Raw genomic sequence first — 25389 nt, 5'->3', positions numbered from 1 at the left:
CTGTAATATTACCATCCTGCTCTTCGATAGCATTGTACCGTTTCCCAAAAAAGTTATATTATGTATTCACTTTGAAGCAAATGATTTAAAAATATATATATTTGTGCCCTGGGCCACTCTGTTACAGGAAGGAAGGATGTTCAATTTGCTGGTTTGGGAAGCACCATCCCATCTCTGGGTTTGACAACGCTTTTGGGCATTGCCTTTGCTGGGGTCGCAGCCATACCAAAGATTCAGGCTCAAGGACTGGCCTTTTGTCTGCAGGTTTAACTCGTTTTTTTTACTCTATTTTACAGGAAGTTTAATTCTATATTTTAAAAAAAACTGTTGTGTTTCCTTACCTGACTAATTACATGAACACACACACCTTTGCGCAGGTGATGAGCCGTGCTTTTCTTTATGGTGGCAATGCAGCTTTCATCGCCATTGCGTAAGTGTTTTGTTATCTCTAACTTGTTATATTTTTTCTTCTCTTTAACTGAATTGATGGTCTTTTTTGTTATCTTCATATATGCTCATAAAAAATAAAAATAAAAAAACCACCTTTAGAGGCCATTTTTCCCCGCAAAGCGGGGGTTGGCCTTTTTCGGGCACAAGCGGGGGTTTCGGGCATATATGCTCATAAAGGAACATTATTCATTTTCGACATTTCCAGGAGCCGTTGGGTATGACTGGAAAGGGTGGGTACAGAGAGAGCAGGGTTAGGGACGTTCTTGTCACACACCCAGCCTCTCCACCCAATTTAGTCTGAATCTGTCCACTACTTTTAAGGTATCCTGTTCACAGACAGGGGTGAAAACATTACCTCTGCCCACCTTTGAGGGTGGAGGTCACAAGGTTTCATTCTTATTCTTGTGGTTTATTCCATTATCACTTGTTGCATAAAACATTTGTATTAAAAGTCCTGGAAAATAACGCTTTTGTCCTGTAAACTCCTGGAAATTTGGTCTTCCATGACTGTGTGAACCATTAGGTACCCTGGCCAAATTATACTGTAAATTGCTGCCTTCATCTATCGGGGCACTACATCAATCAACGGCATAGCTGCACCTCACTATTGAGAGAACAAGTGCCCTCCCTTGCTCCCCACCCATACCACATCAAATATGCACCAATGAATGAACAAAGCTTGCTGTAAAAGGTAGCTGTAAATGAGACATATGACAATAAATCCAACAATGTGGAAAAGTAACTCCTATTTATATACTGGTTTCAAACGGTGTTTAAATGTTTTATCAGATAACATGCATTGCTGCAACAAAATACTATATCCTTAAACTTTGATGGATTTGATTTGATGATTTGATGATGATTTGATTTGATTGAGATTTGATGGATTTCCGGTTCCTCGGGCAAGTGAAGTGAAGCTCTCCACGGCATCGAAGTTTAAGTGTTTTCCCATTCTTGTCTTTGTCAAATTTCCACTGGTTATTTTGCTGTGTACGTGTTATTGTGTGTTTCTGGTTGGTATTGGTTTGTAATTCGTACAAACTTGTGTGTAGTTAATCGTTTTCTGAGTCGTACCTCGTGCGTGGCCTGGTAACTTGGGGCTTCCCTCCCCCGTCAGTGTTTTGTCGGTTTGGGTTATTTCCTCCGCTGCATTGCTTGTTTCTTTTATTTTATTTTCTCCCCCTCACCTCACCTCCCAAGACAAAGAATTCTATATTGATTCTTTCTCCCCTCCCGGACACGTTTGTTCGCTCTCCTCCTCGTCTCGGCTTGTGCCCCGCCCCCTGTATCTCGTTTCTCTCCTGCCTCTGCTCCTTCCTTCTCAAATCCACGTTCTCGCTTGGAGACTTTTCCCAGATTGTTTTTCATGGTTTTCATGGTTCTGTTTGGATATTGTTGGAATATGTTTAAACTGCAGCCGTGATGCTGACGACGCCCCCCCCCCCCCCCCCCCCCCAGAATTTCCATGTTTTAAACGTTTCCCAGTGTGTACCCTGGTCACAATAGGTACACCGTATCCCTGCGTGTCGTAAGAGACGACTAAGAGGGTTGGCGTCAGGAAGGGCATCCGGCCATAAAAAACATTGCCTCAAAAAGAGAACCATGACAATTACAACTACATATGGGCAGGGTGCAGCCCGAAGTGGAGATCGGTTTCTGAGGTTTGGGACATGGAATGTAGGGACAATGACAGGGAGATCAGGAGAAGTGGTGGAAGTATTGGTCAGAAGAAGAGTGGACATATGTTGTGTGCAAGAGACGAGATGGAAGGGAAGTGGTGTGAGAATGGTGAAGGGTAGGCAGGGACAGAAATACAAGTTTGTGTGGCAAGGGTGCCCGGAGGGCGTGAATGGTGTTGGTGTCCTGTTTTCTGAGGAGTTTGTAGACAGTGTGGTGAGTGTGACTAGAGTGAGTGATAGGTTGATGATGGTGAAAATGATGATTGGAAAGCTCTTGGTGAACGTCATCTCGGGATATGGTCCGCAGGTTGGTCGAAGCAATGAAGAGAAGGACAAGTTCTGGTGTGCGATAGAGAAGCTGATGGAAAACGTGAAAGATGAAGAGGTTGTTGTGGTGGGAGGAGACCTGAATGGACATGTGGGAAGGAGTATGGATGGTTTTGAGGGAGTTCATGGGGGTTACGGATATGGTGTGAGAAATGGAGAAGGTGAAAGGATTTTGGAGTTTGCTGATGGAGCTGATTTGTTGATTTGTAATACTCAGTTCCAGAAAGAGGATAATAAGCTTCTTACATACACGTCAGGCGGGTCGACGACAACCGTTGACTACCTGATGGTGCGGAGGCGAGATAGGGGGCACCTCCGGGACACAAAGGTGATCCCGGGGGAGGAGGCTGTTTCACAGCACCACTTGGTTGTCTGCGACATAAAAATGAAAGGTGCGAGGAGAGCTCGGCGGGTGAAGTACCAACCAAGAATGAAGGTGTGGAGGTTGAAAGAGGTGACAGTAAGGGAGGCATTAAAAGAGAGGCTGAGTAGGGTAGAGGATGATGTGGTTGAGCTTGAAAGTGGTTGGATGTCAATGAAAGCTAGTCTGTTGGGAGCCGTTGGTGAGGTATGTGGATGGACAAAAGGACCACCGAGGCACTCGGAAACATGGTGGTGGGATGATGAAGTTGGAAAGAGGATTGACGAGAAGAGGAAGAAGTTCAAGGAGTGGCAGAAGGCGAAGGGTACGGGAGCAGAAACAGCAGAGCATGAAAGTTATAAGGCAGCCAGGAAGGCTGCAAAGAAAGAGGTAGCAAAGGCGCAGGAGGCATGTAGGAAAATGTTCGGAGAACGCTTGGATTCAGAAGAGGGTCAGAAAGCAGTATTCAGGATTGCAAAGCACATAGCGAAAGAGAGGTGTGACGTGATGGGGGTGAGTTGCTTGAAGGATGAAGTGGGACAAATCGTTGTCGACCCAGATGGAATTAAAGGAAGATGGAAAAGATATATGGAAATGCTGTTGAATACAGAGAATGAATGGGATGGCAACATAGAGAGTAACCCAGTTTTAGGACCGGCAGAGAAGATAACTGAGAAGGAAGTTGAGGAAGCGATAACAGCAATGAAGAGTGGAAAAGCGGGAGGGCCGACGGGAGTTGTGGGAGATATGTTGAAGGCAGCAGGAAGTTGGGGTGTGAAGAGAATGACAGAGATCTGTAATCTGGTGGTGAAAGAAGGCCGCATTCCAGTGGATTGGGAACTGAGTACCCTCGTCCCTCTATACAAGGGGAAAGGTGACCCTCTGGAGTGTGGCTCGTACCGAGCGATAAAGTTATTGGAGCATGGAATGAAGGTATTGGAAAGGGTGTTGGAGAGGAGGATAAGGAAGAAAGTGAAGATCGACGAAATGCAGTTTGGATTTATGCCAGGAAGAGGAACGACAGATGCGCTTTTCATTGTGAGGCAGTTGCAGGAGAAGTACATGGAGAAGAGGAAGAAGTTGTTTTTTGGGTTTGTTGATCTGGAGAAAGCATTCGATAGGGTTCCACGCAAAGTATTGACATGGGCATTGAGGAAGTTAGGAGTGGAGGAATGGTTGATCAGAGTAGTGATGGCAATGTAGAAAAGAGCGCGCACAGCTGTAAGGACGAAGGACGGGAACAGTGGTGAGTTTGAGGTGAAGGTGGGAGTGCATCAGGGGTCGGTACTAAGTCCACTACTATTTGTAGCTGTGATGGAGGTGCTGGCTCAGAACGTAAAGGAGGGTTTACCGTGGGAGTTGTTGTATGCAGATGATCTGGTGTTGATTGCGGAAAGTATGGATGGACTGAAGGAAAAGATGAACAAGTGGAAGGAATGTATGGAGACAAAAGGTCTGAAGGTGAATATCGGAAAGACGAAGGTGATGGCAAGTGGTAAAGCATGTGGTGAGGTGGAAAGAACTGGGAAGTGGCCGTGTGCTGTGTGCAGGAAGGGTGTCGGAGGGAACTCCATTCAATGTACAATGTGCGCTGAGTGGGTTCATCAAAAATGTAGTGGTCTGAGAGGGTCATTTACCAGTGTGGCAGCTACATTCAAATGTAAGGTGTGCACAGAGGGAGCTGCAGATGGAGGAAATGTTGAGTTGGATCTTGGAGACGGCGTGAAGCTGGAAGGTGTGAAAACATTTTGCTACCTCGGAGACATGCTGAATGGAGAAGGTGGATCAGACTCGGCAACGGTTGCTCGAGTGAGATGTGCATGGAAGAAGTTTCGGGAACTGAGTGGCGTGCTGATGAGGAGGAGAGTGTCGCTGAAGCTGAAGGGAAAGGTGTATGCTGCATGTGTGAGAAGTGTTATGATTTATGGGAGCGAGACATGGGTAATGAACGTAGAGCAGCAACGAAGGCTGGAAAGGGTGGAAATGCGAATGGTTCGATGGATGTGCGGAGTATCGTTGAGAGAGAGGAAGACAAATGATGAATTGCGAAAGATGATGGTAATATTGCCTGTGATTGATGCTGTGAAGAGGAACAGGCTGAGATGGTTTGGTCATGTGTTGAGGAAGGATGAAAGTGACTGGTTGAGAAGAGTGATGGAAATTGATGTAGAAGGAAGTAGAGGACGGTGTCGTGGAAGTGTAGGGTGAGACTCAGGACGCCAATGGTCGGAAACAGGTTTTACAAAAGGTCAACACTTTATTAACTAGTTTCAAATAGTAATAACTACCGTTAACTCAATCGACCAGGTAACTCTATCCGCATAGTCCCTCTTTCGTGGCTGCAGCGCTGTACTTGTGGTACGCGTTCATTCCGTCGGGCAGGGCTTCTCGTGGCAAGTCCCCCTTGACTCCAAGTCTCTTCCGCTTATATCGGCAAACTTCAGTTAATCCTCTGTCCGCTGAAATCGTAATCCCTTCTCCGCTGCTTCTAATCCATTACTCGGTCGCCTCACTGGCACCAGCTCGCTCCCCTCCTGCTGCGAGTTCCATTTACCAAACAATAGGGGGGTGCTCCAGCCTGGGGCTGTGACCAGGTGGACAAGAGATTACCATGTTCGGGCACATTCCTGACACTCATTTACGAACTCGTCTTTCACAGAGGTTGCAGGTAAAATGTATCTGCTTCGTTACTAGTCCCAATCAATGAGTTACATTTCCACAACGGGGAAGACCGAGAAAGACTTGGCTAAAGAAGGTGGAAGAAGGAATGCGGGCAAGGGGGTTAACAAGGAGAGATGCAGAAAATAGGGCAAAATGGAGAAGATTGTCATGGGGACTGCAAGGCTAACCCCCACTCTAGCAGGGAAAATGGCCTTAAAATGCATGTTGTTAAACACTTAATGAAAATGATTGATTATGAAATGACATTGGGGTTTATTTCCCAAAACACTCATAAATAAACCATTTGGATATTAGTTAAAGTAGTTAAATCTTTATTAGTTTGTCCAAGAAGTTATAATCTCTTGGTGTTTTGAGTTTTCACCCACTACAGGAAATTTTTCTATTCATTTAAAATGGCGGAAACATTTTCATGGTGACGGTCGTCATCAGCTTTCGAATACTATGTTGGTATTTTTGTTGGTAACGGGTAGAGTTTACTTCCTGCCTAAATGACCATCCTAAAGCAATAGATCTGACATTATCTTGGCTTCTGCCATGAGTCTTCTCTTCGGGTACCTACCGTCTAGCACCGTGGTTCCCAACTTGGGGGCCATGGTGTATTTCTCGGGGGACCATGGGATAATTTGAACAACAAAACAACAACATGCATTTTAAGGCCATTTTCCCTGCTATAGCGGGGGTTAGCTTTGCGGTCCCCATGACAATCTTCTCCATTTTGCCCTATTTTCTGCATCTCTAATCTGTAATTTGAACCATACTAATAATTAAATATTGTGGTTTAAAAAAAATATTGTTTTGACTTTGATATTGTTTTTTTTTTCCCCTATTGCAGATTTGACGTTATGGCCTCTGGGAGTAAAAAAAGAAAGTATCTTGACGAATACATCAAGCTTGGATTCACATCCATTACCGTGTCTGGCGAAGAGAAACCACAATGTGTGCTGTGTCACAAGGTTTTGAGTACTGAATCCATGAGGCCATCCAAGTTGAAGTTGCACCTCGAGACGAATCGCGCACACCATGCAAAGCAGGATCCCGAATTTTTCAAGCGGCATGAAAGAAATTTAAAGCGACAGAAGTTGGATGAGGGAGGAGCTTTTCAACAACAAAATGTAGCAACTGTCCAGGCTTCCTATGAAGTTTCTCTTGAAATTGCAAAGAAGAAAAAACCCCACTCGATTGGGGAGTCACTCATCAAGCCTTGTACCATCCTCATTGTCGAACGGGTTCTCGGCAAGGCAGAGGCTCGCAAAGTTGAACAGGTGTCTTTATCGAATAACACAGTGCAGCGCCGTATCTGTGACATGTCGGAAGATGTGAAACAACAGATCATCAATGAGATTAAGGCGGCGCCTTTCGGCTTGTTTTATTTTCAACTTGATGAATCGACCGATGTTAGTTCCTGCTCCCAGCTACTGGCATTCGTTTGCTATGTCAAGGGAGATGATATCAAGGAAGAATTCTTGTTCTGCAGTGCCCTGGAAACAACGACAAAAGCTAACGACGTCATGGAAAAAATGAAGTTCTTCGATGCGGGAGAAATTCAGTGGGAGAATGTATGCGGTGTCTGTACTGACGGTGCTCCTTCCATGCTTGGTTCCAAATCCGGATTCCAAGCAAAAGTGAAGATGCTGGCACCACAAGCGAAAGGAACCAAGCAAAATTGAGTTTCATTTTGTGAGATTATAACACACTGCGTTAAATACAGACACAACAGAGGTTTTTAGTTTTCACATATTCTTGACTTGGAACCTTTTCATACTGTTTTCTTGTGTGACAGTTATATTTTATGCTGTCCATAGTGTTGCTACTGATAATATTAAAATTTCATGTCAAACATGCATCATTTGAGCGACGTTGCTTTGTTTGCTTCCAAAAACGATGTAGGTGGGAGCCAGTAAGGAACAGAAAAAAACTATGGAACTAAATGTTCATGTTGGCTACTTGGAATTCCTCATTTTCTGTGTAATAATTTACCAATTCTCATACAAACAAAATAGCCAATTAAAGGAAAAAACACCTCTCAGAATGCACCACAGGCATCTAGAAATCAAAATTTTTCTGGGGGGAATGCCCCCAGACTCCCTAGTCTGCTTACACGTGCTCCGCCATTCGACCCTCGCGAAAGGGAGCGGCGTGCTGGGGATGTGCTCTGGGAGCCAAGGGGGCCATAACACAAAAAAGGTTGGGAACCCCTGGTCTAGCACCTTCCTTCTGTTGGGTACTGTATCTACATTTTGTCACCTTAGGGTTTGAGCTCGTGACTTGAATGTCACCAAAGGAAATCGTTTTCAAGCATGTTGTTTCTTGCTGTGACTTTATCCTCCAGCGCAAGTCACCCCCCAAGTTTATAGGGGATTGACTGCAAACCTGTGCCCATGTGACTGTTTTCAGGTTCCCATCGGCTCACTTTGGAAAGTTGTTTGGCCTCATGATGTCAGCTTCAGCAATCCCTTTGCTCCTCCAGTTGCCTTTGGTTTCTGTCAGCCAGGAGCATCCACACATGGTAAGAAGGCCAGTTGACCCATCGTACCTTCGTCATATCGATACACTGTTGATTTAATTATCTTGTATGTCCTAATAGTAGAGTGATAAAAAACATAAAAATGAAACTGTGATAAAAACATCAAATTTGGAATAGTTGTACTTTCGGCCATACCTTTTCATTTTAGCTGCAGAGCCTTGATGAAATGTCATTTTGAAGGCTGGAAGTACATGGTTCACCTTTTAACCTTTACTGTCAATACCAACTTAGGAACACAACAAACAATAACAACAGGCATTTTAAGGCCATTTTCCCTGCTAGAGCAGGGGTTAGCCTTGCGGGCCCCATGACAATCTTCTCCATTTTGCCCTATTTTCTGTATCTCCCCTTGTTAACCCCCTTGCCCGCATTTCTTCTTCCACCACCTTTAGCCAAGTCTTTCTTGGTCTTCCCCGTCCTCCACGTCCTTCTACATTCATTTCCATCACTCTTCTCGACCAGTTGAAGCCTGGTGTTGGCTTAGCGGTTAGGGTGCCGGCTTGGGATCTTAGGATCCTGGGTTCGAATCCCAGTCGATCGCTGAATTAACTCCAGGGGGGGGGGGGGGGGGGGGTTGACTCAGCCTGTCATCCTTCCGAGGTCGGCAACTTGAGTACCAGTTCAATGGTAATTCCCTGCGTGTCGCAAGAGGCGACTAACAGGGTTGGCGGCAGGAAGGGCATCCGGCTGTAAAACATTGCTCCAAAAAGGGGACCACGATGCCTGAAAAAGGCCAACCCCTGCTCTGCGGGGAAAAATGGCCTCTAAAGGCGGTCACTCTTCTCAACCAGTCACTTTCATCCTTCCTCAACACATGACCAAACCATCTCAACTTGATTCTCTTCACAGCATCCATCACAGGCTCTATTCCCATCATCTTTCGCAATTCATCATTTGTCTTCCTCTTTCTCAACGATACTCCGCACATCCACTGAACCATTCGCATTTCCACCCCTTCCAGCCTTCGTTGCTACTATACGTTCATTACCCATGTCTCGCTCCCATAAATCATAACATACCAACTTTAGAAATAGGCTAATAATGACAAAAAAAGCAAATATACTCATGCAAACTATATATTTTTGAAAGGGCAAGGACTCGAGAAAATGAAAATAGCAGTGGGCACATGACCTCATTAGATATTCAAGATGGCCGCCATTGATAGGGAACAACCAAAATATGTTCAATAAACCCCCATAAACAGGTCGTTATTGGCTAAATATCAAGAAACTAGTAAAAAGCCCGTCAAAAATGATGGGTTGGAACAGTTTATTTGACGGTGCAGCCTCGCGAGCGTGCCAAAGTCTGAAGTCTCTGCCTAGTGTCAGGTGTGCTTCCATATTCTTTATTTATTAGATATCCTGCAGATGTAAATGAACACACATTTTACTCTGCTCGCGTTGCACATCACGTGCAGCGAATTTCACCTCCCTGCGCCTTGTAACCCTGCTCCAAAAATCATCCATTTTGGCTAAATCAGACAGTTTAAACATGGGTGCTTATATTTCTTCTGACTTTTTTTTTTTTTTGCATACAAGATCGAGGCTCGTGAAAGAGCTAACATTAATCACACAAAAAGTCAAACCGACACATAAAACACAAAAAATAAGGGCAGCGGTAGACAAGATGGGGAGAGAGGGGGAAGGACACAAACAACATTTGAGAGCAGAGACATCGAGAGAACTGTGGGAGGGAGAGGGCTTAGGGGGATATAAAACAGTATAAAACATATGGACACTGCAAGGACTTCCAGGAAAGAAGTTGGAATTTCAAAAAAGTGTATCTGGGATGAATTAGCGGGGGTAGAAAAGATCAAGGTTTTGGATGGGGGAAGATAAGAGATGGTGGTGAACAGCTGTTTTAAAGACCTGGAGGGAGGATTGGGATTGAAGGGAGTGAGGGAGTTTGTTCCAGAGGCAGGAGAAAAGGGGAATGAAGGTGAGCAGAGAGCCTAGATTTTGGCAGTTTAACCATAACAGGGTTGCTGGCAGATCTTGTGCGACCGGCAGGAATATTTGGGGGACAGAGCACAGAGAGAGCTGGGGGAGCAAGGATGGAGAGGAGTCGGTAGAAGACAGAAAGACCACCAACCTGCCTGCGGTGAGTCAGTGAAAGGCCCTCAGAGTTAGCTTCATCGCAGGAGATTCCAACGATTCTGAAAGCTTTTGTTTCAACAGCGTGAAGCCGAGCAAGGTGTGAGGCAGGAGCACAGGCCCAGAGGGGGGGGAACAGTATTACATTGAGCTGTGGATGAAAGCCTTGTATGTGATGAGGAGCTCAGGTGTGCCAAGGAAGGACTTCGCATGACGGAGGATGCCCAGTCGGCGACTGGCTTTGGAGGCCAGCTTGGAAATGTGGTTTTCCCAAGAAAGATCATTGCAGATAGTGAGACCCAAAAGCTTGAGTGACAGAACTTCTTGGAGAGGATTGTTGAGAAAGTAGATGGGAGGGTTTTCCAGTCGGTCCTTTCGGAGAGACATCGTAAGAGTGTGAGATTTGTCAGGATTGAAAGACATGTTCCACTTGTTTGACCAGTCTGTGATTTTATGCAGGTCTGCAGCGTGAGGAGGCTGCAGACTGCCGATCTGAGGGATGAGGAATGGAGCGGCAGAGAGTGGAGTCATCAGCAAAGAGATAGAGAGCATTTTCCAGAGAGTCGGAGAGATCATTAATGAAGACCAGAAAAAGCACAGGGCCCAGAACACTACCTTGGGGAACTCCAGCCAGAATGGGAAGGAGAGATGAGAGAAATACATTCAGGGCCACACGTTGACTACGACCAGAGAGGGAGTCCGCAAGCCATGCGTGGATATTTCCATGGATACCATAGGAGGAGAGTTTGGTGAGCAGATCTGGGTGCCAGACCGTATCGAAGGCACGTGATATGTCAAGGGAGACAGCTCTGATTTCCTGTTTGGCATTGAGGACCTCCATCCATTATTGAGACAGCAGAAGCAACATGTCCAGAGTAGAATGACGTGGTCTGAATCCAAATTGATGATCAGAGGTCAAGCCATTGGAGAAGAGGAAGGATTTGAAATCCGAAGCAATGATGGATTCTATGACTTTGCTGATAATTGGGAGCAGGCTGATTGGTCTGTAGTTGCTAGGATCTGTTTTTGCACCTTTTTGTGTAAAGCGGTAATGTTTGCTGATTTCCAGGATGCTGGCAGATGACCATGAGCAAAAGAGAGGGTGAAGAGAACAGGGAGAGGGTGAGATAGAGCGGCAGAGCAGGATTTTAGGACCCGTGGGCTGATGCCGTCAGGTCCAGTTGCAGAATCAGAGTCGAGGTTTGACAAAAGCTTCTCCACCTTGTCAGGAGAGAAGGACACAGAGTCCATGAGCAGCTGGGTTCGACTGGGTAAGGTGGGAACAGAGAGAGATGGGTTTGTGACACAAGATTTTGAGGTAAACACAGAGTTGAGGCATTCGGCTTTGTCACGTGCGGCGTAAACTGTGTAGCCATTTGAGGTAAGGGAGGGGATGGAGGGGGAACAAACACCAGAAACGGATTTGACGTCTCGTTCATATGTGGCACCAACTCTGCCAAGTCCACAGTTTCAGCAGATACTTCACTGGAAGAGGAAGAACCACTCTTCACCTTGCTGTAAGCATTACGTGCTCAATTGCATTTATCAACCAGACAATTTCTATGATACTGTGCATCTAGTGTGTGCATAATCTGACAATGCTAACTTTGCCATGAGCTTGGAATCACGGAGTTTTGTGGCCCATTCTTTGACACGGGCATCGATGTTGCCTGTTCTTGGTTTATGCATGAGACTTCCTGGTTGATCACAAAATAAGCACTTTGACTTTGGTTGCCGATAATTTATTTTGTTAGAAGTATCAAGGCTGTATCTTGTTTTCTTTGGGCTGTTCATTTAATGTGTGTTTCGAGAGAAGATTATTTGCTTTTTGAAGCTTGTCTCCAGAACATTTTAGGAAACAAGTTTTGTGGTAAACAGCTTTGTGAGGTTTTAGGGTATTAGCAATGCCATCGGCATCATCTAACCTGCTGAGGCCGATTCCCAGAGGGACTGGGCCACACTTCTCAAATTCTTTCAAGTTATTTGCAATTGACATGTAGCCAGACGTCTGGTCACAGCTTTCTCCAGACATAACAGTGGTTTGTCTTTTTGGTCTTCCTGGCACAGACAACACAGTGCCCATTCTGTTTGTTGCATCGAAGTAGCTGACTGGTTATGTCTTTTGGGTTTTACATGATGGCATAAATTTGACATGATGGAGACTATAACAATGACCTCTACCACGAATACCACCACCACCACCACCACTAAGCACTAATGTTCTTCATCCTTTACTTCCTTTACTTCCTTTCCTTGCTTGGTAGTTACATTTATATCTGTAAAGGAATTCCAAATCATTTTAGCAATGGATCGTTTAATAATGCTCTAATGGTATACATTTCTACATTAGGATTAAAGGTCACTTCTGACCCCGAATTTATCAGCATATTCCTAAAACATAAAACAAACAAGAAAAAGCAGCCTGATTTACTTAGTTGTTGGCTTAACTGATAAGTTTCTCCGATATATTTTTCCCGATAAGCTCCGATAAGCTTAAACTGATAAGTTTCTCCGATATGTTTCTCCAAAAAGACCGACTGGACAACCCTCCCATCTACTTTCTGAACAATCCTCTCAAATAAGTTCTGTCACTCAAGCTTTTGGGTCTCACTATCTGCCATGATCTTTCCTGGGAAAACCACATTTCAAATCTGACCTCCAAAGCCAGTCGCCGACTGGGCATCCTCCGTCGTGCGAAGTCCTTCCTTGGCACACCTGAGCTCCTCACCACATACAAGACTTTCATCCGCAGCTCAATGGAATACTGCTCTCCCCTCTGGGCCGGTGCTCCTGCCTCACACCTAGCTCGGCTTCACACTGTTGAAACCAAAGCTTCCAGAATCATTGGAATCTCCCGCGATGAAGCTAACTCCGAGGGCCTCTCACTCACTCACCGCAGGCAGGTTGGTGGTCTTTGTCTTCTACCGACTCCTCTCCGGCCTTGCTCCCCCAGCTCTCTCTGGGCTCTGTCCCCCTAATATTCCTACAGGTCGCACAAGATCTGCCAGCAACCCTCTTGTGGTTAAAGTGCCAAAATCAAGACGCTTCTCACCTTTACTCTTTCATTCCTCTTTACTCCCGCCTCTGGAACAAACTCCCCCACTCTCTTCAATCCCACTCCTCCCTCCAGGTCTTTAAAACAGCTGTTCACCACCATCTCTTATCTTCCCCCATCCAAAACCTTGATCTTTTCTACCCCCGTTAATTCACCCCAGATCCACTTTTTTGAGATTCCGACTTCTTTCCTGGAAGTCCTTGCATTGTCCACGTGTTTTATACCTCTCCCACCCCCCCCCCTTCCCCGTGCCTCCTCTCTCCAACCCCTCTCCCTCCCACAGATCTCCCGATGTCCCTGCCCTCAAATGTTGTACTTGTATGCTTCCCCCACTCCCCATCTTGTCCCCCACTCCCTTTCTCTTATGTTTTATGTGTCAGTTTGTCTTTTTGTGATTAATGTTAGCTCTTACACGAGCCTCGATCTTGTATGCAAAATAAAAAATAAAAAAACAAGTTGGCTTAACAGTTAGGGTGCTGGCTTGGTATGCTGGGATCCTGAGTTCAAATCCTGGTCGATCGTTGAATTAACGCCTGAGGGGTTGACTCAGCCTGTCATCCTTCTGAGGTTGGCAGATTGAGTACCAGCTCACTGGTAATTGGGGCACTGCAACAGCGGCACAAATGCGCTTCCAGAAAAATGATGCAACCAGCAGCCACAGGCTGCATACAAAACAACAACAACAACAACAACAACAAGAAAGAGCAATCAGAGATGGCAGACCCTCGCCAGGACCTGTTTTTAGTGGTTTTTAAGACTTTTGTGTTAAAACAAGTATGGTGGCCGAACCACGTGACTGATGTCATCAATTTTTTTTTTCCCACCAATTTATGGTGACGGTGAGATGACGCTCAAGAAATTTTATCTTGATCGGATGAAGTTTTGTACTTGGAGGCACCTATGACATCATAATTACGTCCACCACCAAAGGTGGATGGAGGTTATCTTTTCACCCCTGTCTGTTTGTCTGTCCGTTTGTTTGTTTGTGAACAAAATATCTCAAAAAGTTCTGGACAGATTCGGACGACATTTGGCAGAGATGTGGGTATGTGGGTATGTGACGAGGGCGAAATGATTCGATTTTGGTGAAGATACAGATCCGGATCCGGCTCCTAGAATTTTTTTATATGATTATTCACCATTGGGAGATGGGGCCAAAAACGATACATAGCAGGATATCTCAAAAGGTTGTGGACAGATTTGGACGAAACGTTTTGGACAGATTGTGTGTGTGACAAGGAAGAATCGATTCGATGTTGGTGAAAATCCGGATCCAGCTAGTAGAATTTTGATATTGATTCTTCACCATTGAGTGATATGGCCAATCAGGCTGAGGTATGCTCTCTACTGAGTGCCCTTCTAGTTAACATATGTTATTCCCAATGGAGAGTTCTTTAAAATGAGCCATCCCTCAATTTTTTCTATGCAGCAATTTCGGAGATTAGATGCGCAAAGTTTGTCGGTTTTCCAAGATGGCGCCAGGACTACGTCACCTATGACGTCATAATTATTTTTGAAAATCTACAGGAGGAGGTGCACCTATGGTGAAAATTTCCTGTCAATCGGACTAGAAATCGGTTGCAGAGAAAATCATATTTATTGTGTGCGGACAAACGGACGGACGGACGGACGGACGGACAGACGGACGGACAGACAGACAAATGGACTCAAATGCAATACCCTCTCCTATGGTGAGGGTAACAAGACAGTAGCCCACACAATTGCTTGAGCTTGGATTTTTTGATTTTGAATCATGGGGGCTCCCGGGGAGGGGAGGTGAGGAGGATTTTTTTTTTTTTTTTTTTTTTTTTGTATACTGAATCGAGGCTCGTGAAAGAGCTAACATTAACTTCACAAACAAATCGACCAGACAAAATACACAAAAAGAGGGAGCGGAAGACAAGATGGGGAGAAAAGGGGAAGCACACACACACACAACATCCGAGAGCAGGGAGATGTGTGGAAGGGAGAGGGCCCGGGGGGAGGAGGCATGGGAAGGGGGGGGGGGGGGGAGGGAGAAGTATAAAGCACAAGGACACCAAGGACTTCCAGGACAAAAGTTGGTATTTCAAAAAGTGGAATTGGGGTGAAATTAGCGGGGGTAGAAAAGATCAAGGTTTTGGATGGGGGAAGATAAGAGATGGTGGTGAACAGCTGTTTTAAAGACTTGGAGGGTGGAGTGGGATTGAAGAGAGTGAGGGAGTTTGTTCCAGAGGCGGGAGAAAAGAGGAATGAAGGAGTGAAGGTGAGCAGAGAGTCTTGATTTTGGCAGTTTAACCAAAAGAGGGTTGCAGGCAGATCTTGTGCGACCTGTAGGAATATTTGCGGGACAGAGCCCAGAGAGAGCTGGGGGGGGCAAGGCCAGAGAGGAGTCGGTAGAAGACGGAAAGACCACCAACCTGCCTGCGGTGAGTGAGTGAGAGGCCCTTGGAGTTAGCTTCATCGCGGGAGATTCCAATGATTCTGAATGCTTTGGTTTCAACAGCGTGAAGGCGAGCTAGGTGTGAGGCAGGAGCACCAGCCCAGAGGGGAGAGCAGTATTCCATTGAGCTGCGGATGAAAGCCTTGTATGTGGTGAGGAGCTCAGGTGTGCCAAGGAAGGACTTCGCACGACGGAGGATGCCCAGTCGGCGACTGGCTTTGGAGGCCAGATTTGAAATGTGGGTTTTCCAGGAAAGATCATGGCAGATAGTGAGACCCAAAAGCTTGAGTGACAGAACTTCTTGGAGAGGATTATTCAGAAAGTGGATGGGAGGGTTGTCCAGTCGGTCTTTTCGGAGAGACATCGTAAGAGTGTGAGATTTATCAGGATTGAAAGACATGTTCCACTTGTTTGCCCAGTCTGTGATTTTGTCAAGGTCTGCAGAGAGTGAGGAGGCTGCAGACTGCCGATCTGAGGGATGAAGAATGGAGCGACAGAGAGTAGAGTCGTCAGCAAAGAGATAGAGAGGATTTTCAAGAGAGTCAGAGAGATCATTGATGAAGACCAGAAAAAGCACAGGGCCCAGAACACTGCCTTGGGGAACTCCAGCCTGAACAGGAAGAGGAGATGAGAGAAACCCATTCAGGGCCACACGTTGACTACGACTAGAGAGGAAGTCCGCCAGCCATGCGTGGAGATTTCCATGGATACCAAAAGAGGAGAGTTTGGTGAGCAGAGCGGGGTGCCAGACCGTATCGAAGGCACGTGATATGTCAAGGGAGACTGCTCTAATTTCCTGTTTGGCATTGAGGACCTCCATTCATTGTTGAGAAAGCAGAAGCAGCATGTCCAGAGTGGAGTGTCCAGGTCTGAAACCAAATTGATGATCAGAGATCAAGCCATTGGAGAAGAGGAAAGATTTCATATCTGAAGCAATGATGGATTCCATGACTTTGCTGATAATTGTGAGAAGGCTGATTGGTCTGTAGTTGCTGGGATCTGTTTTTGCACCTTTTTTGTGCAAAGCGGTGATGTTGGCAGATTTCCAAGCAGATGGAAGATGACCTTGAGCAAAAGAGAGGGTGAAGAGAACAGAGAGGGGGAGTGAAAGAGCGGAAGAACATGATTTTAGGACCCGTGGGCTGATGCCGTCAGGTCCAGTTGCAGAATCAGAGTCGAGGGTTGACAGAAACTTTTCCACCTTGTCAGGAGGAAAGGACACAGAGTCCAGGAGCAGCTGGGTACGACTGGGTATGGTGGGTACAGAGAGGGATGGGTTTGGGACACAAGATTTAGAGGCAAACACAGAGTTGAGGCATTCAGCTTTTTCACGTGCGGAGTCAGCCATGTGGCCATTTAAGGTGAGGGAGGCGATGGAGGGTGAACAAACAGGATGGGGATTAACCCAAGCTTCGGATCCCTACTCGTTCCTTTACTCACTGATTGCTCTGAAACCCGATACAGTCCTTCTCCTCGATGCTCCACAGGATCACCCGGTCTTGGATGTTTCGATTTCATATCATAGGGCCTCCCAGGGGATCGACCCTCAGGTAGATGGATGCCCCTGCATCTCAACCCCAGGTTACCTGTGGGCAAGGTGTAGTACCTGTCAGCCCCCTTTACCATGGTAACGGCCCACAGCCATGCAGTTTAAATGGCAGATGGCTCTGCACATCTGGTGGATGAGAGTCCAGTCGACTCCAAAAGCAGCACGGGCAGAAGAGGGTGAGTTCCTCAACTCCCGGTAGAGAGACGGAGAAGAGTGGCGACCCCCCCCCCCCCCCCGTGTCTATACCACACACTTACAACTTAGCCGTGTATACCAGTCATAAAAAGGCAATGCTATCATTGCTCGAGGAGACATCATCATCGTTGCTTGCTGTGTTCCAACTCAGCACTGGTCTGAACTACAACTTCAATAAATGACAATCAGCCCACTCAACATTGTTATTATTAAGTAACCCATATTTACCTCTCTCTTACCATGCCAAACTACTGAGGCCATTTACACTCGCTTTTGCTTGCATGCTACTCCATGAGTTATCACACCATTGATGGTGTGTGTGTGTGTGTGTGTGTGTGTGTGTGTGTGTGTGTGTGTGTGTGTGTGTGTGTGTGTGCGTGTGTGTGTGCCATTTGTTAATTATTTACCTGATTATATAAATACGTATGTATGACCAAAAGAGCTCTGTGTGTAACTTTTCTTCGTTTGTCTTATTGTCTTTCATATATACAGTGCATTCAGAAAGTATTCAGACCCCTTCACGTTTTTCACATTTTGTTATGTTGCAGCCTTATGCTGAAATCGTTCAAATTCATTTTTTCCCTCATCAATCTGCACTCAATACCCCACAATGACGAAGAGAAAACAGGATTTTAGAAAGTTTTGCAAATTTATTAAAAAGAAAAAACTGAAATATCACATTTACATAAGTATTCATACCATTACACTTGAAATTTAGCTCAGGCGCCTCCCATTTCTCTTGATCATCTTTGAGATGTTTCTACACCTTGATTGGAGTCCACCTGTGGTAAATTCAATTGATTGGACATGATTTGGAGCAATCGGGAGAGAAGGACCTTGGTAGGAGAGGTGACCAAGACCCCGATGGTCACTCTGGCTGAGCTCCAGAGATCTTGTGTGGAGATGGGAGAAACTTCCAGAAGGACAACCATCACTGCAACACTCCACCGATCTGGGCTTTATGGCAGAGTGGCCAGACGGAAGCCTCTCCTCAGTGAAAGACACATGAAAGCCAACTTGGAGTTTGCAAAAAAGCACCTGAAGGACTCTCAGACGGTGAGAAACAAAATTCTATGGGCTTTCATGTGTCTTTCACTGAGGAGAAGCTTCCATCTGACCACTCTGCCATAAAGCCCAGATCGGTGGAGTGTTGCAGTGATGGTTGTCCTTCTGGAAGTTTGTCCCATCTTCACACAGGATCTCTGGAGCTCAGCCAGAGTGACCATCGGGGTCTTGGTCACCTCTCTTACCAAGGCCCTTCTCTCCCGATTGCTCAGTTTGGCCGGGCGGCCAGGTCTAGGAAGAGTCCTGGTTGTTCCAAACTTCTTCCATTTAAGAATTATGGAGGCCACTGTGCTCTTGGGAACCTTCAATGGAGCAGAATTTTTTTTGTAGGCTTCGCCAGATCTGTGCCTCCACACAATCCTGTCTCTGAGCTCTGCAGGCAGTTCCTTCGACCTCATGGCTTGGTTTTTGCTCTGATATGCATTGTCAGCTGTGAGACTTTATATAGACAGGTGTTTGCCTTTCCAAATCATGTCCAATCAATTGAATTTACCACAGGTGGACTCCAATGAAGGTGTAGAAACATCTCAAAGATGATCAAGAGAAATGGGAGGCACCTGAGCTAAATTTCAAGTGTCATAGCAAAGGGTATGAATACTTATGTGAATGTGATATTTCAGATTTTTCTTTGTAATAAATTTGCAAAACTTTCTAAAACCCTGTTTTCTCTTTGTCATTATGGGGTATTGAGTGTAGATTGATGAGGGAAAAAATGAATTTAAACGATTTCAGCATAAGGCTGCAACATAACAAAGTGTGAAAAAAGTGAAGGGGTCTGAATACTTTCTGAATGCACTGTACTCCCCCCCCCCCCCCCCCCCCCTCCAAGCCCTATCTTTTTGGTTCTCAGTCAACACTTCCTTCATCCCTCTTTCCCGGTCACTTCCACTCCACCACCCACTTCCCTGGTCTCTGCCACTCCCTCTTGGACTTGTTACTGGGTCTCTATCACATTCCCAGGTCTCTATGGGTCCCACTCCCCTTCCTGGGTCTCTTCCCCCTTCTCCATCTTCCCCAGTCTACCTTCCCTCTTTCCCTCCCTCCCCACTGTCACTCTGATCCACTACTACCGAAGTTCTTGTAAATGACACATTCCACAGGTGAACGCTCCGAACCGTTCACCTCCTTTTCATGATCATACCTCGGCACACTTACCGCTGTGCTTCTCCAGATCGTTCGAGTGCATAATGTTGTTGATGGCGTTATTGCAACTTTATGGAATGCAATTTTACCGCTAATTTTCCCAAACGCTTTCTGGACATGATTTCGCCATCCTTGTCGGAAATGAGGGCCGAGCTGGCTCAGATCCTTGGCATCTGAGAATCTGAGCCTTTTAGCACAGCAAAAGCTCTCTCTCTACCTTAGCCTTTCCTTTTGCTGTTCTAACCTTTGGTATGTTTATTAAATTGACATCATTAGGCACTCGGTGTCTGTTTCGTGCTCAAAGTTGCTTGCATACAGCGCTCTCTTTGTATGTCGTTTCTACGACGATGACTACGAAGTAAGTTCGGGCAAAGATAGCATCATTGCAAGAAGCCCACAAGTGTTAGGCTGTGGTCAAGTGAAAATGTCAAAACAACACGAGGCACTCACACACAAATATGATTCTGACATGGTTTTCACCCTCGCCAGAGGAGAGGGTATTGCATTTGAGTCTGTCTGTCTGTTTGTCCGCACAGAATAAATATGACTTTCTCTGCAACCGTTGGTCCGATTGACAGGAAATTTTCACCATAGGTGCAACTCCACCTGTATAATTTTTTTTAATGATAATTATGACGTCATAGGTCACGTTGTTCGGCCGCCATCTTGGAAAAACTTTGCACCTCTATATCTCCGAAAGTGCTGAATAGAAAAAATTGAGACGTGGCTCATTGTAAAGAACTCTCCATTGGGAATAAAATATGTCAATGATTATGTCGTAGGTGCCTCCATTATGACGTCATAATTCGACAAGTACAAAACTTCATCCAATCGAGATGAAATTTCTTGAGCGCCATGTCGGCATTAACTGGTGGAGACCAAAAAATAATGATGACGCCATGGGTCACGTGGTTCGGCCGCCATCTTGGAAAAACCGAAAGACTTTGTACCTCTATATCTCTCCGAAAGTGCTGAACAGAAAACGTTGAGACGTGGCTCATTGTAAAGAACTCTCCATGGGGAATAAAATATGTTAATGATGATGTCATAGGTGCCTCCATTATGACATCATAATTCGACAAGTACAAAACTTCATCCGATCAAGATGAAATTTCTTGAGCGCCATGTCGGCATTAACTGGTGGAGACCAAAAAATAATGATGACGTCATGGGTCACGTGGTTCGGCCACCATCTTGGAAAAACTTTGCACCTCTATATCTCCGAAAGTGCTGAATAGAAAAAATTGTGACGTGGCTCATTGTAAAGAACTCTCCATTGGGAATAAAATATGTCAATGATGATGTCGTAGGTGCCTCCATTATGACGTCATAATTCGACAAGTACAAAACTTCATCCAATCGAGATGAAATTTCTTGAGCGCCATGTCGGCATTAACTGGTGGAGACCAAAAAATAATGATGACGTCATGGGTCACGTGGTTCGGCCGCCATCTTGGAAAAACCGAAAGACTTTGTACCTCTATATCTCTCCGAAAGTGCTGAACAGAAAACATTGAGACGTGGCTCATTGTAAAGAACTCTCCATGGGGAATAAAATATGTTAATGATGATGTCGTAGGTGCCTCCATTATGACATCATAATTCGACAAGTACAAAACTTCATCCGATCAAGATGAAATTTCTTGAGCATAATCTAGGAATAAATTAGTTTAGAAAAAATATAATGATGACATCATCGGTCACGTGGTTCGGCCGCCATATTTGATTTAACGCAAAAGCCTTAAAAACCACTGAAAATACATCCTGGCGAAGGTTTGCAATCTCTGATTGCTCTTTTTCTTGTTTTGTTTTTTTGTTGTATTCATTTGTCACAACTTCTCTTTTTTGCATGTCGTATCAACATTCCTAGGAAGCATATTCGATTAACTAGAGTAAAAATTTGCCAAAAACATTTTTTTCCCCTCACTTTACTTTTCTGTCGTCCAGTGCTTTTTAATGAGTGAATTTAAATTTTGCTCAATACTTTCCTGGGCCAAGGAGTCTATTTGCGTTGAGGGCAAGCATGTCGAATTAAAGGAGTCTTTTAAGAAGCACACTTATGCCACATAAAGTTGGCAGTTTCAAGATATTTTGGGTTAAACTTTGAGAACAGCCGTTCATTATAAGCAAGGTGTGTCGAGCGACGGTCCCTATGGCGGTTTCGTACCGTGAACATGAATGCCTTTTAAGACGTGGACACACCACCACCCACTTCCCTAGGTCGATTGGTTGAGGTTTTTCTGACCATGTAACCACACTTTCCACTCTAGAAGAGTATGTGAGTGACACTTCCCTTCTTCTTGTTCATTCTAAACGCATGGACCGTACACTGCTTCGTATTGTTGCATGGATTTCTAAATTGAAACCATTCTTCTGTAACGATGTTACATTGCCCGTTGTTTAAGACGCTTGTGATGTTGGCCAGCCACAGACTCTCTTTGTCTTTGTGAATCGTCACTCGTAATCCACCGAAAGTTTGACTTGTACTTCTCTACGTTTCAAGACCTGTAACAACAAAGTGAAGTTTGAAGTTTGTCGGCTTTTCGGTTTCCCCCGAGGAAAGATGTGGCAGAGTAATCGTAATGTTAATGAAAGCCTCGGTAAGGAATGATGACTTCCAGCAATATCGGCTCGGAGGCCAAAATGAAAGATTTTGTTCATGTTGTGTTTCTGGGGCAAACTATTGCTTTATTATATAATTGGTCTGTGGTGATATAGAGGTGCACACGGTTTTTTACTACGAGTGTTCGTGATATGGGATTGAGGATACGATCTTCTGGAAATTAGTGTTTAGTCTCATAATGCACTTACCACCCCCAATTAGCCCCTCTCCCTCTGCCCCTTCCCACTTTTCAGTTGATGGATCTGTGCCTGCCTTGAAGTAGAAGTTGCATTTCAAATACTCATCGAGACGTGGTATTTCACTTCCGAAAGGAGTTCTAAAGAGTCTTAGCTACTCACCTTGGAGCCATTTGGTCTGGGTTTGAATCCAGGAAGGCAGTACGTAATTACTCTATAATCTGTCGCCTTGGATGGTACTTCACCAGCAGGACATTACATCATGAAGTCACATGTTCTTCAGGAGCAGGGACAGGGAGGTTCATTTTCCATCCATTAGCATTCGTTTGTGGACATGAAAGATCCCATGGTGCTTTGTGAAAAGAGCATGTAATTATACGTCAATACCTTGGACAAAGTCTGGTTCTGGTCCAGGGCTGTTTTGACAGTACCTGGCCTTGCAATCGATCAGTCGTGACCTGTCCAGAGTTAATTCCAGTTGCAGAATTTTCCCTTTGTGCCCCCAATGCTGTGTGTGTGTGTGTGTGTGTGTGTGTGTGTGTGTGTGTGTGTGTGTGTGTGTGTGTGTGTGTGTGTGTGTGTGTCTGTGTGTGTCTCTCTGTGTGTATCTCTGTGTGTGTGTGTGTGTGTCTCTCTGTGTGTGTCTGTGTGTGTGTGTCTCTCTCTTTGTGTGCGTGTGTGTGTGTGTGTGTGTGTGTGTGTGTGTGTGTGTGTGTGTGTGTGTGTGTGTGTGTGTGTGTGTGTGTGTGTGTGTGTGTGTGTGTGTGTGTGTGTATGCAAGTTTTTTGCCTGCTATCCCTGACATGGGTGGGCCCATTAAGGTTGTCAAAATGGTAATATACATCCACCTGTGGTAATGTTAATTGGCCTCCACCTGTGATAAATTGTAGTGATTGATTATTTCAGAATAAAATCAGCTGCTCTTTGTCGGTTTCCTTTGCTGGGTAGTGCATTTCACAGCAAAGACTCAACCATGAGCACCAAGGAGCTTTAAAAGATCTCCGGTATAAAGTTGTGGAAAGGCACAGATCAGAGGAATGGGTATAAAAATATTTCAGAGGCCTTGAATATCCCTTAGAGCACAGTCAAGACAATCATTAAGAACTGGTAGGTGTATGGTACCACCAAGACGCTGCCTCGATCAGGCCGTTCCTCCAACCTGGATAACCAAGCAAGGAAGAGACTGATCAGAGAGAACACCAAGAGGCCGATGGCAACTTTGAAAGAGCTACAGGCCTTTATGGCAAAGACTGGTCATTATGTGCATGTGACAATATTCCAAGCACTCCACAAGTCTGGCCTGTACTTTAGGGTGGCACGAAGGAAACCATTACTCAAAAAGCCCACCCTGAGTCCCGTTTGAGGTATTCAAAAAAATCCACTCTGGAGATTCTGAAGCCATGTGGCAAAAAGCTTTGTGGTCTGACGAAACCAAGATATAACTTTTTGGCATAAATGCAAAACGTTACGTTTGGCACAAACCCGTCACAGCACATCACCCAAAGAACACCATTCCTACTGTGAAGCATGGTGGTGGCAGCATCATGTTATGGGGATGTTTCATCAGTAGGGACTGTGGTCAGGATGGGAGGTAAAATGTATGGAGCAAAATACAGAAAAATCCTTGAGGAAAACCTGCTGCCATCTGCAAGAAAGCTGAAATTGGGACGGAAGTTCACCTTTCACCATGACAACAACCCGAAGCACACAGCCAAAGTTACACTGGAATGGCTAAGGAACAAAAAGATAAATGTCCTTGAGTGGCCCAGTCAGAGCCCCGACCTAAATCCAATCGAAAATCTGTGGTATGACTTCGAAGATTGTTGTCCATCAACGGTCCTCACGCAACTTGACTGAGCTTGAACAGTTTTGTACAGAAGAATGAACAAATATTGCCCAATCAAGGTGTGCAAAGTTGGTAGAGACCTATCCCAACAGACTCACAACTAATTGCTGTCAAAGGTGCTTCCACCAAGTATTAACTCAGGGGGGTGGACACTTATCCAACCAAGATATTCTAGTTTTGTATTTTTAATGAATTTTTATGACTCTGCGGACGTAGGCATTATCTTTACAGGTTGTCCGTCCGGTTGTCCGTCTGTCCGTCCGTGATAGGCTTTCGTTACTGCGATAACTTGAGAACGGCTGAAGGGATCTTCGTCAAACTTCGTGCAGGTATTTATTTATAATGAGGTAAAGATTAACTGATTAGATTTTGGGGTCACGAGGTCAAAGGTCAGGGGTCATGCTAGGTAAAAATCCTGTTGCCGCGGAAACTTGTGAACCAGTGATGGGATTCTGACCAAACTTGGTACAATTATGTATAATGATGTAAAGATGAACAGATTACATTTTGTGGTCAAGAGGTCAAAGTCTGTAATAGGTCTATAACTCGAGGATGGCTGAAGTGATCTCATTCAAACTTGGTGCAGGTATGTATAATGATGTAAAGATTAACGGATTAGATTGTGGGGTTAAAGGTCAAAGTCTGTAATAGGTCTATAACTCGAGGATGGCTGAAGTGATCTCATTCAAACTTGGTGCAGGTATGTATAATGATGTAAAGATTAACGGATTAGATTGTGGGGTTAAAGGTCAAAGTCTGTAATAGGTCTATAACTTGAGGATGGCTGAAGTGATCTAATTCAAACTTGGTACAGATATTTGTAATGATGTAAAGATTAACGGATTTGATTTTGGGGCCCCGAGGTCAAAGGCCAAAAGTTAGAGGTCATTTCAGGTAAAAATGTGATAACTTGTGAACAGCTGAAGGGATTTAAATTAAAACTTGGTACTGGTATGTATAATGATGTAAACATGAACTGATTACATTTTGGGGTCAAACGTCAGAGGTCATGTCAGGTAAAAACGCAACTTGAGAACAGCTGAATGGATATAAGTCAAACTTGGTACAAATACAAGAATGATGTACATAATGATGTCCGCGGAGGCATATCGGTCGACGTCGTGACGTCGAAGAGCGGCGGTCTAGTTAGAATTTGTTTTTCACTTGGAAGTTGTGGATTACAGTGTTACAAGGCAGCA

General features: G+C 45.0%; 1 protein-coding gene across 8 annotated transcripts in view; it reads left to right on the top strand.

Annotated features, from left to right (window-relative positions):
- Nucleotides 1-25389, top strand: part of SLC43A3 (solute carrier family 43 member 3) — a 132421-nt gene that overhangs the window by 91827 nt on the left and 15205 nt on the right. For all 8 annotated transcript variants that reach the window (XM_078773742.1, XM_078773739.1, XM_078773744.1 and 5 more), the window contains 3 exons: nt 128-264; nt 378-430; nt 7894-8005. In XM_078773742.1, the coding sequence (XP_078629868.1) occupies nt 128-264; nt 378-430; nt 7894-8005 (302 nt within the window). The remainder of the gene's footprint in view (nt 1-127; nt 265-377; nt 431-7893; nt 8006-25389) is intronic.

The sequence above is a fragment of the Myxine glutinosa genome, chromosome 3, assembly GCF_964187855.1.
Source record: "Myxine glutinosa chromosome 3, kmMyxGlut1.1, whole genome shotgun sequence".
NCBI classification, from domain to species: domain Eukaryota; kingdom Metazoa; phylum Chordata; class Myxini; order Myxiniformes; family Myxinidae; genus Myxine; species Myxine glutinosa.
This window is presented reverse-complemented; position numbering and strand designations above follow the sequence as displayed.